The 12,037-nt window shown below is 42.6% G+C and overlaps 1 protein-coding gene across 2 annotated transcripts in view; it reads left to right on the forward strand.

The window, feature by feature from the left end:
- rad54b (RAD54 homolog B) overlaps positions 1-12,037 on the forward strand; it is a 230,504-nt gene that overhangs the window by 173,834 nt on the left and 44,633 nt on the right. For both annotated transcript variants that reach the window (XM_028817766.2, XM_028817765.2), the window contains exon 10: positions 3,383-3,673. In XM_028817766.2, the coding sequence (XP_028673599.1) occupies positions 3,383-3,673 (291 nt within the window). The remainder of the gene's footprint in view (positions 1-3,382; positions 3,674-12,037) is intronic.

The following is a 12,037-nucleotide window of genomic DNA, read 5'->3' on the forward strand; positions in this document are numbered from 1 at the left end:
TTTTAAACCCGTATAAACTCTCCCACACTATTATAAACATTTCCCGCACAATTATACAGCATAAACCCTTTGTATTCTCTTAGATATTAGGTAGAATTCGTTTAAATTATGTATGTAAACACAGTTTATATACAGTAAAACCTAAATATTATTTTAAAGATATTGAGCGTCTCCCATATTACATATATTACAGCCATTACGACAGACAGGCCACCATCAATAAATACGTACAATGCAAGAAAAATTGTATACAGTAAAATGTGTGTACAGTGACACTAAACTATGTACATGTAATAAGTACTGTACGTAGATAATTAATTATGGTTACTCACCAACAATGATACGACGACTTGTCCGATAACGATGAGTTTAATTTTATTGCACAACAAAGGATAGCGTTACAGCTCTTCTAAAGGAGCCTCTTCAGGCGACTGTGTAGCACCGCCGTTGTTCTTCTTCCAGCACTCTTCAATCCAGATCCCTAAAGCAGATTCCATCCAGACTACTGCCTTATCACGTCCACTTGCAACTCGTTTTGCGCCCTGGTTAAAGGACACTGCGGCCATAGATCTTATATGCTTTTCCTCCTTTTTAAATAAAAAGAATCGTGGACTCATTGATGCCATAATGGTGTCCTGCAGCTGTGTAGCTGTTCCCTTCTTTCAACATATCCAAAACTTTTACCTTTTCTGCAATCATTTGCATCTTCTGTTGGCGCTTGGACACGGCCCCTGAAGCAGTAGCAGGAGCACGTTAATGCTGAATGAGTGAGATGAGACTTCCTGGTTAATGCAGCACTCCGTTGCTGAGCCAATCAGCGGCACACAGGAACTTAACTGCGTGCTCTGATTGGGTAGCTTCTCATGTATGTATGTGTATATGTATATATATATATATATATATGTATATATATATGTATATATATATATATATATATATATATATATGTGTATATATATATATATATATATATATATATATATATATATGTATATGTGTGTGTGTGTGTGTATACAGTGGGGCAAAAAAGTATTTAGTCAGCCACCAATTGTGCAAGTTCTCCCACTTAAAAAGATGAGAGAGGCCTGTAATTTTCATCATAGGTATACCTCAACTATGAGAGACAAAATGAGAAAAAATATCCAGAAAATCACATTGTCTGATTTTAAAGAATTTATTTGCAAATTATGGTGGAAAATAAGTATTTGGTCACCTACAACAAGCAAGATTTCTGGCTCTCACAGACCTGTAACTTCTTCTGTAAGAGGCTCCTCTGTCCTCCACTCGTTACCTGTATTAATGGGCACCTGTTTGAACTCGTTATCAATATAAAAGACACCTGTCCACAACCTCAAACATTCACACTCCAAACTCCACTATGGCCAAGACCAAAGAGCTGTCAAAGGACACCAGAAACAAAATTGTAGACCCTGCACCAGGCTGGGAAGACTGAATCTGCAATAGGTAAGCAGCTTGGTGTGAAGAAATCAACTGTGGGAGCAATTATTAGAAAATGGAAGACATACAAGACCACTGATAATCTCCCTCGATCTGGGGCTCCACGCAACATCTCACCCCGTGGGGTCAAAATGATCACAAGAACGGTGAGCAAAAATCCCAGAACCACACGGGGGGACCTAGTGAATGACCTGCACAGAGCTGGGACCAAAGTAACAAAGGCTACCATCAGTAACACACTACGCCGCCAGGGACTCAAATCCTGCAGTGCCAGACGTGTCCCCCTGCTTAAGCCAGTACATGTGCAGGCCCGTCTGAAGTTTGCTAGAGAGCATTTGGATGATCCAGAAGAGGATAGGGAGAATGTCATATGGTCAGATGAAACCAAAATAGAACTTTTTGGTAAAAACTCTACTCGTCATGAGTTGCATCCAAAGAACACCATACCTACTGTAAAGCATGGGGGTGGAAACATCATGCTTTGGGGCTGTTTTTCTGCAAAGGGACCAGGACGACTGATCTGTGTAAAGGAAAGAATGAATGGGGCCATGTATCATCAGATTTTGAGTGAACACCTCCTTCCATCAGCAAGGGCATTGAAGATGAAACGTGGCTGGGTCTTTCTGCATGACAATGATCCCAAACACACTGCCCGGGTAACGAAGGAGTGGCTTCGTAAGAAGCATTTCAAGGTCCTGGAGTGGCCTAGCCAGTCTCCAGATCTCAACCCCATAGAAAATCTTTGGAGGGAGTTGAAAGTCCGTGTTGCCCAGCGACAGCCCCAAAACATCACTGCTCTAGAGGAGATCTGCATGGAGGAATGGGCCAAAATACCAGCAACAGTGTGTGAAAATCTTGTGAAGACTTGCAGAAAACGTTTGACCTCTGTCATTGCCAACAAAGGGTATATAACAAAGTATTGAGATGAACTTTTGTTATTGACCAAATACTTTTTTTCCTACATAATTTGCAAATAAATTCTTCAAAAATAAGACAATGATTTTCTGGATTTTTTTTTCTCATTTTGTCTCTCATAGTTGAGGTATACCTATGATGAAAATTACAGGCCTCTCTCATCTTTTTAAGTGGGAGAACTTGCACAATTGGTGGCTGACTAAATACTTTTTTGCCCCACTGTATATGTGTGTGTGTGTGTGTATATATAAACCAAGGAGCTGGTGGTGGATTTTAGGAGGCCCAGACCCCTCATGGACCCCGTGATTATCAGAGGTGACTGTGTGCAGAGGGTGCAGACCTATAAATACCTGGGAGTGCAGCTGGATGATAAATTAGACTGGACTGCCAATACTGATGCTCTGTGTAAGAAAGGACAGAGCCGGTTATACTTCCTTAGAAGGCTGGTGTCCTTCAACATCTGCAATAAGATGCTGCAGATGTTCTATCAGACGGTTGTGGCGAGCGCCCTCTTCTATGCGGTGGTATGCTGGGGAGGCAGCATTAAGAAGAAGGACGCCTCACGCCTGGACAAACTGGTGAGGAAGGCAGGCTCTATTGTTGGCATGGAGCTAGACAGCTTGACATCTGTGGCAGAGCTACGGGCGCTCAGCAGGCACCTATCAATTATGGAAAATCCACTAAACAGTGTCATCTCCAGACAGAAGAGCAGCTTCAGCGACAGACTGCTGTCACTGTCCTGCTCCACTGACAGACTGAGAAGATCGTTCCTCCCCCAAACTATGCGACTCTTCTATTCCACCCTGGGTGGGGGGTTTTAAACGTTAACATTATTCAAAGTTATTGTCTGTTTTTACCTGCATTTTTAGTACTCTTTAATTTAATATTGTTTTTTGTATCGGTATGCTGCTGCTGGAGTATGTGAATTTCCCCGTGGGATTAATAAAGTATCTATCTGTCTATCTATCTATCTATGCTAACTAAGCCCAATATCTTTCTTTTACTATAGGAGGAAAAGCGCCTTGGCAACGAAAGGGCTTCAGAGCTCGTACGCATCACAGGATTCTTTACATTACGCCGGACACAAGAGATAATTAATAGCTATCTGCCTCCGAAAGTGGAATGGGTATTGTTCTGTCAACCTTCTCCATTGCAGTTGGAAGTCTACCGAGCACTGCTGGCATCCCATACTGTCAGATCTTTGCTTCAGGGTGATCTTGAGAACAGTCCACATTTGGTCTGTATTGGGGCACTTAAAAAGCTATGCAATCATCCTGCTTTGCTTTATACTACCATAAAGGTAAGTATTATGATCTAGCAATTAATCTTGCCCAAATAATTCAAGTAATGTTAGCATTTGGATTCTTGTTGTATTTGAATTTTTATTGAATAATTTTATATTGTTGCTTTCTAAATTGCATAAATGGAATTAACTATTCTTTTCTAAGCACACTTTATTCTTAAAGTTAAAGAAACAGGTTTTAAGTCTTTCAACAGTAAATAAGGAAAACTTAATTCATCTTCATTAAAATTTGGCTCCATTTCTGACCTTTTTGATTTTATAAAATTCAAATACATCTTCTTCAGAACTTCTCCCCAGGATAGTGGTGGGGATGCTGCATTTAAGAAGAAACTGAAAGATGGAAGCAACCCACCCAGGAAAAGATTGTTTGCATTATAGAAACAAGCATATGCAATATGAAACTTTCATTTTAAGGCAGCTAACTTGCAACTGATCTTGCAACCTTCATAGTTATGTCTTTACTATAGTGTGTTTTCTTTGCAACTAAACCACCTACAGAAAGTAAAAGTGCAGCTTTCCCTGGTGCATGTGTCACAAAATTTGGACCTGGAAAACAAAATGCATAAAATCCTTTTTTAATGCAGAGAAGGGGAGATGTGGGTGAATGAGGTACTTCACGAATTTTACACGAAAGCTCAGAAATGAATGCATTTTTGTTTACTTACCTTGAATATAATTGTATCTGTGTTTGTCCCAAATTACTAAAGTTCTGCAGATTTTAGCTCACTACATAGGATGGTTCTGGTAATAACGTGGCTTGTGTTCAAATACTTCCACAGTCCAAGAATATTTGTGTTAAAAGTTTTAGTACAATTCAAAGCAAAACAGTTCACATAAAAAATAGAGAAAAAATTGATATTAAAGAATAGTAAAGTTCTTTTTTTAAGGAAAGTTCTGTTTAAGGCTTATATATCTTGTTTCATTTCTCTAAGTTTGGCCATACGGTCATACTTGAGGCACGTTAGGCAAGTTAAGTGCGCTAAGCAGAGTCAGAAAACTGTGTCAAGTCAAGTCAAGTTGGGGAGGATGCACTGGTACAGTGCATTGCCGCACCCACTACATGACGAAACAACTTGGGATCCCGGTTTGCAAACCCCCAGGCACGTGGTCCAGTCCCACCCTGCGGAAATGACCCTCTATCTGCCACAGCCAGGTGTTACGTGGGCGACCCCTTGGCCTGGTCCAGCCACTCGGGTCCCCAACAATGAGGATCTTACGAGCCAGATCACCCTCTGGGAAACGCGCCACATGGCAATAGTGCCGTAACTGACGCTCCCTCACAATGCAGGTAATATGCCTCATTTGGGACTGTCATGAGCAACCGCTCATTCGACACAAAGTCAAACCAACGGTACCCAAGGAGTTTCCGGAGAGACACAGTACCAAAGGAGTCCAGTCTTCGTCTCAGGTCACTGGATAGCGTCCTTGTCTCGCAACCATATAGCAAAACAGGAAGCACCAGGACTCTATAGACTTGGACCTTTGTCCTTTTGCATAGATATCAGGACCACCACACACCGCTTCCCAGCGACCTCATGACCCCCCATGCTCTCCCAATCCATCTACTAACTTCATAGGAAGAGTAACCAGAGACATGAATGTCACTGCCAAGGTAAGTAAACCTCTTGACAAGGTCGACACTCTCTCCGCAAACAGACACACTGCTGATGGTTGTGCCCAAGAGGTCATTAAAGGCCTGGATCTTGGTTTTTATCCAGGACATTCGCAAGCCCAGACACTCAGACTCCTCGCTCAGTCTCTCGAGCACCCCGATCAGAGCCTCCATTGACTCTGTGAAGATCACAGCATCGTCAGCAAAGTCAAGATCCGTGAATCTTTCTTCACCAACAGATGCCCCACAGCCGCTGGACCCCATGACCTTGCCCAACACCCAGTCCATGCAAGCATTGAACAGAGTAGGAGCAAGAACACACTCCTGACGAACCCCAGAATCAACTGGGAAAAACAGAGAGGTCCTGCCTCCACTCTGCACAGCACTCATAGTACCAGTGTACAGGCTGGCCATGATGTCCAGCAACCTCGAGGGGATCCCGCGAACCCTCAAGATGTTCCACAGGTCAGCTTGATCAACTGAGTCGAATGCTTTGCGAAAATCGACAAAGGCTGCAAAGAAACTCTGCCGATATTCGCGTTTACACTCCATTAAAACTCTCATTGCCAGGATGCGGTCGATGGTACACTTCTTAGGCGTAAAACCAGACTGTTCCAGTCGCTGGTATGTGAGCAAGTGATCATGGATCCTATTGAGGATGACCCTAGCAAGGACCTTACCCAGCACTGAGAGCAGTGTTATCCCCCTGTAGTTGCTGCAATCCAGGCGATCACCCTTCCTTTTCCAGATAGGGACGAAAAGTCCCGTTTTCCAATCAGTTGGGATGATGTCAGTCTCCCAAATGGAAGCAACACCCAGTCCACACCACCAGCTTAGAGAAGTTCACCCCTGATACCACAGATCCCTGCAGCCTTTCCCCCCTCAGCTGGTTCACCACCTGTGCAGTGAGATTGGGTGGTTCACAGCTAATTGGAGGATCAGCCTCAAGAACCATGAACCCAGAGATATCCAACCTCCTAGCCAGAGGATCAGCTTTGAATAACTGCTCAAAGTAGCCAGCCCACCGGGTCACAACTGCAGTGTCATCCATAAGGACCGTTCCATCACCCGCCCTTTTTATGTATCTCTGAGGAACAGATTCAGATGTGCGTAATGCTTCGATTCTTCTGTAAGCAGGACATGGGTCGCTAGACCACAGATGGTGTGTCACTTGCTCACGGATTCCTCTAATAAACGCCTCTTTATCTGCCCTCAGAGCTCTCGCAGCCGTCCTTCTCAGTTCCCGGTACAGACCAGAGTTGTCATTGAGCTGTGCGCTGCGACTCCTCTCGATGATATCCAGGGTGCCCTGAGAGATGAAACACCTCCTTCTGGGAACACCGGTAACACCAAAACAACCCTCCGCAACCTTCAGGTCTTGTCATGGAAGGTCTCCCACATCACATTAGAATCGGCAGTTGTACCCAAATCTTCAAGTTCCTCACACAAACTGCATGCAAACTCATTAGAAACAGCCTGGTCTTGGAGTCTGGCCAAGTCCAGGCTCATTTTTCTAGTAGGTGGTAACCTGCTGGACCTAAGCTGGATCCTAAGAGTAGCAACAACAAGTCTGTGATCAGAATTCACAAACTGGGCACTTCTGTAGACCCTGCAGTTTTGCAGGAGCCTCCAACGTCTGCACACAAGGATGTGATCAATCTCCTTCACCGCACCACCAGTATTGGAGTACCAAGTCCAACGATGCAGTTCTGGGCACAGGAACCAGAATCCAGTGATTTGCAGTCCCTAACCTTTTCCAAAGTCAAGGAATATGGAGCCACTTTCACCACGGTCTCCAGACCCATGGGGACCGAGACAATCCTCATAGCCAGCCCTGTCAGTGCCAGTGGCTGCATTGAAGTCACCCATCACCAGACAAGTGTCACCTCGTGGGCACCCATCAACAACTGAGCGAAGCTGCAAATAAAATGTCTCCATTGCTGAGACATCACTCACTGTGGCTGGAGCATACACTGAGACAACAGAAAAGGCACCCAGGGAGTGGCGTAATCTGAGTCTCATAGTATGCTCGTTGACAGGAGTGATATCGGACACCATCGGAAGAAGCCAATCCACTACAGCAACAGCTACTCCCCGAGTATGATAGCCATCAGACCGACCAGACCAATAAAAGGTGTATCCACCTACAGAAATCTGGCCCATCCCCGGTCTGCGCACCTCTGAGAGTGCCGCCACTGAAATGCGGAGTTTACGCAGCTTCTCCGACAGCAGAGGAAGATGATCATCTTGTCGGAGAGACAAGATGTTCCATGCGCCCACCCGTATGGGCTGCCTCAAATTGGGACCCAAGTGCTTCCGTGCAGTGGGCGACGCCTCAGCATCACACCAGTTCCGATCCCCAACAGACCTGACCCCATTGGCTCTCCAATGGTTTCGACTCTTCCAGGGATGTGTCTTCCGAGGGCTTTCCCCCATCCCCTTCATGATGTGAGCAGCCTTCCTATGGGCGAGTGCAACAGAGCTACTCCCGCAGAGAGCAAAAAGAAAACTGTATGCCATCTCCTATTTGCAAACATATCTAACAGTCAAAGCTAGCAGCAAGACTATTTCCTAACTGGCTTAATTAACACTCTGTTGTAGAGATATAGCTGAGAAAGTTCTGTTTTTTGTTAACTTACAGGGGGTAAAAGACTATACCATCATCTAAGTAGCTGTGAGAAAATTATATTCTATTGTAATTAAGCAATAACATTAACATTAAACATAAAGTGGCTGGTGAGTGTCTGTGTATGTGTGTGTGTGAGATATATGCGTAAATATACAATAATCAATTTAAATAATCATATACACATTTATGTATGTATTCATGTTTATATTTATTTTTAAACTAGCCTTAAATTGAGATGTACTTGGATGCTTGTATATACACATCATGAATACATTTACAATGTATTTTTTTTCAAATACATGAAGCCTGGCTTAACTGTGTACTGTATGTTTGGTATAAAGCGGATTAATAATGTTTCTAAAGTATAAATGATGCTAGCTGAAAGCATATTGCTGGGGATGACAGCTCATGTCTTTTTCAGAGAAAACTTAAGGCAGAACTATTATGCTATAATTTTGCACCCTTAGTGTAATAAATATTATAAATATTGACTCACTCACTCATCATCAAAAACACTATTTTCCATTTACATAAAATTGTTATTTGTCAGGTTTGTAATCTACAGTACGTCAGTAGGACATTTGGATGTATCATTATTTAGAGGGTGTGACCTACATACCAAATTTAAAGTCCTCATGTTTTGGGAGATTTTGTGATGAGTGAGTCAGTGGTATTTGGCTTTTATATATATATATATATATATATATATATATATATATATATATAGATAGATTTATATACTATATATATATATAATATATATATATATATATATATATATATATATATATATATATATATATATATATACACACACACACAGTACTGTGCAAAAGTTTTAGGCAGGTGTGAAAAAAGGCTATAAACAAAGAAGGCTTTCAAAAATGGAAGTGTTAATCATTTATTTTCATCAATGAACAAAATGCAGTGAATGAACAAAAGAAAAATCTAAATCAAATCAATATTTGGTGTGACCACCCTTTGCCTTCAAAACAGCATCAATTCTTCTAGGTACACTTGCACACAGTTTTTGAAGGAACTCGGCTGGTAGGTTGTTCCAAACATCTTGGAGAACTAACCACAGATCTTCTGTGGATGTAGGCTTCCTCACATCCTTCTGTCTCTTCATGTAATCCCAGACACACTCGATGATGTTGAGATCAGGGCTCTGTGGGGGCCATACCATCACTTCCAGGACTTCTTGTTCTTCTTTACACTGAAGATAGTTCTTAATGACTTTGGCTGTATGTTTGGGGTCGTTGTCCTGCTGCAGAATAAATTTGGGGCCAATCATACGCCTCCCTGATGGTATTGCATGATGGATAAGTATCTGCCTGTATTTCTCAGCATTGAGAACATCATTAATCCTGACCAAATCTCCAACTCCATTTGCAGAAATGCAGCCCCAAACGTTCAAGGAACCTCCACCATGCTTCACTGTTGCCTGCAGACACTCATTATTGTACCGCTCTCCAGCCCTTCGACGAACAAACTGCCTTCTGCTACAGCCAAATATTTCAAATTTTGACTCATCAGTCCAGAGCACCTGCTGCCATTTTTCTGCACCCCAGTTCCTATGTTTTCGTGCATGCTTGAGTCGCTTGGCCTTGTTTCCACGTCGGAGGTATGGCTTTTTGGCTGCAACTCTTCTGTGAAGACCACTTCTGGCCAGACTTCTCCGGACAGTAGATGGGTGTACCTACGTCCCACTGGTTTCTGCCAGTTCTGAGCTGATGGCACTGCTGGACATCTTCCGATTTCGAAGGGTAATAAGCTTGATGTGTCTTTCATCTGCTGCACTAAGTTTCTTTGACCGACCACTGCGTCTATGATCCTCAAAATTGCCTGTTTCTTTGTGCTTCTTCAAAAGAGCTTGAACAGCACATCTTGAAACCCCAGTCTGCTTTGAAATCTTTGTCTGGGAGAGACCTTGCTGATGGAGTATAACTACCTTGTGTCTCATTGCTGTGCTCAATCTTGTCATGACATGAAACTGTCTTCCACAACCTCACCTTGGTAGCAGAGTTTGACTGTTCCTCACCCAGTTTTTTTTCATTAGCACCTGTTTGGTATAATTGGTTGATCATACACCTGACTATAATCCTACAAAATCCCTGACTTTGTGTAAGTGTACCTTTAAGAATTGATGCTGATTTGAAGGCAAAAGGTAGTAACACCAAATATTGATTTGATTTAGATTTTTCTTTTGTTCTGTCACTTTGCATTTTGTAAATTGATAACAATAAACAATCATTATTTATATTTCTGAAAGCATTCTTTGTTTACAGCATTTTTTCACACCTGCCTAAAACTTTTGCACAGTACTGTGTGTATATATATACACTAACTGTATAAGCCTGTGCCGTTGAAAGCATGGGATCCTACAAAGTATTGAAATCATCAGAACTACTCGGGGCATCTCTCTCCTAGGAGGATCTTTGTTGCCGACGTGCTCACATTGTTTGTGCATTAGCAGCTAAGCGACTGTCTTTCTTCGGAGGTTTCCTTTTGCCATTGTGCTGGCCTCACTTGCGTATCCTCTGAACTGGAGCCCTTACCCTGACTCTACCTATCACTTCCGAGCCGGACAGACACACACACACACACACACACTTCCACGCGTAGACGTTTATATATAAGATATACAGTATATATATGGCTGTTCGAGTCACAAAGACAGAATTAGTCCCAAAAATAGTTGGGATGCCAACCTGGCCAACTCTATTTAATTTCAAAAGCAACAGGGGCGTGGTGGTGCTCAACATAAAGAATGTTGGCAGTCACCTCCAGTTCACCCTCTGGTGGTCGTTCCGAGTGTCAACGGGATGACATGATGCATACAAGACCGCAAGATCACCCCACCCCACCCTACCTAAAAGGGGGTAGGTTAGGGCTGATTTCACCCTACAGTATTTTTAGTCAACCAATGAGAAAAATGTGTACCAAGTTTCATGAAAATCGCTCCAGCCATTTGGAAGTGATGCTGGAGCATGCATGCATACATACACACATTGAATTTTATATATATATAGATTTTAGAGAAGTAGCACCGCCTCTCAAGACGGACTATGTTGTTGTATTCTGTTATTTTAGCCTTCGATATTTCATAGTGGACAATCAATTTAGTTTTTCTACACTCAGCTCTCCGGCGTGTTTTCCATGGTGTAACAGTGCTGGAGGAGATTTTAACTGTCTTTTCAGAAGGCAATTATGTCAGCGGCAGCTCTCACTTCAGCATTAAAATTTTCCACGTTACTATTTACATTATCATCACTATTGTAGTAAGCATTACAAACGGATTGGTTGCTTAAAATGTTAGTAAACTTTGAAGTTGCAGATAAATCAGAAGTGTTTTTTAATATCTGGGAGTGCAGCTGGATGATAAATTGGACTGGACTGCCAATACTGATGCTCTATGCAAGAAAGGACAGGGCCGACTATACTTTCTTAGAAGGCTGGTGTCCTTCAACATCTGCAATAAGATGCTGCAGATGTTCTATCAGACAGTTGTGGCGAGCGCCCTCTTCTATGCGGTGGTGTGCTGGGAAGGCAGCATAAAGAAGAGGGACACCTCACACCTGGACAAACTGGTGAGGAAGGCAGACTCTATTGTAGGCATGGAGCTGGACAGTTTGACATCTGTGGCAGAGCGACGGGCGCTGTGCAGACTCCTGTCAATCATGGAGAATCCACTGAACAGTACCATCTCCAGACAGAGCAGCAGCTTCAGCGACAGACTGCTGTCACTGTCCTGCTCCACTGACAGACTGAGGAGATCGTTCCTCCCCCACACTATGCAACTCTTCAATTCCACCCGGGGGAGTAATCGTTAACATTATACAAAGTTACTGTCTGTTATACCTGCATTTTTATCACTGTTTAATTTAATATTGTTTTTATCAGTATGCTGCAGCTGGAGTATGTGAATTTCCCCTTGGGGATTAATAAAGTAAGTAAGTAAGAAAGTAAGTAAGTAAGTAAGTAAGTAAAAGTATCTATCTATCTATACGCTTCTGATTAATTTTATCTATCAGTGTTTCTACATTAACTACTGAGGGAAAATAGTCTGATAAACTGATATCCACAATCTGCCTCTCATCAAATTTTAATCCTTTAGTAA

This window comes from Erpetoichthys calabaricus, chromosome 13, assembly GCF_900747795.2.
Source record: "Erpetoichthys calabaricus chromosome 13, fErpCal1.3, whole genome shotgun sequence".
NCBI lineage: Eukaryota > Metazoa > Chordata > Cladistia > Polypteriformes > Polypteridae > Erpetoichthys > Erpetoichthys calabaricus.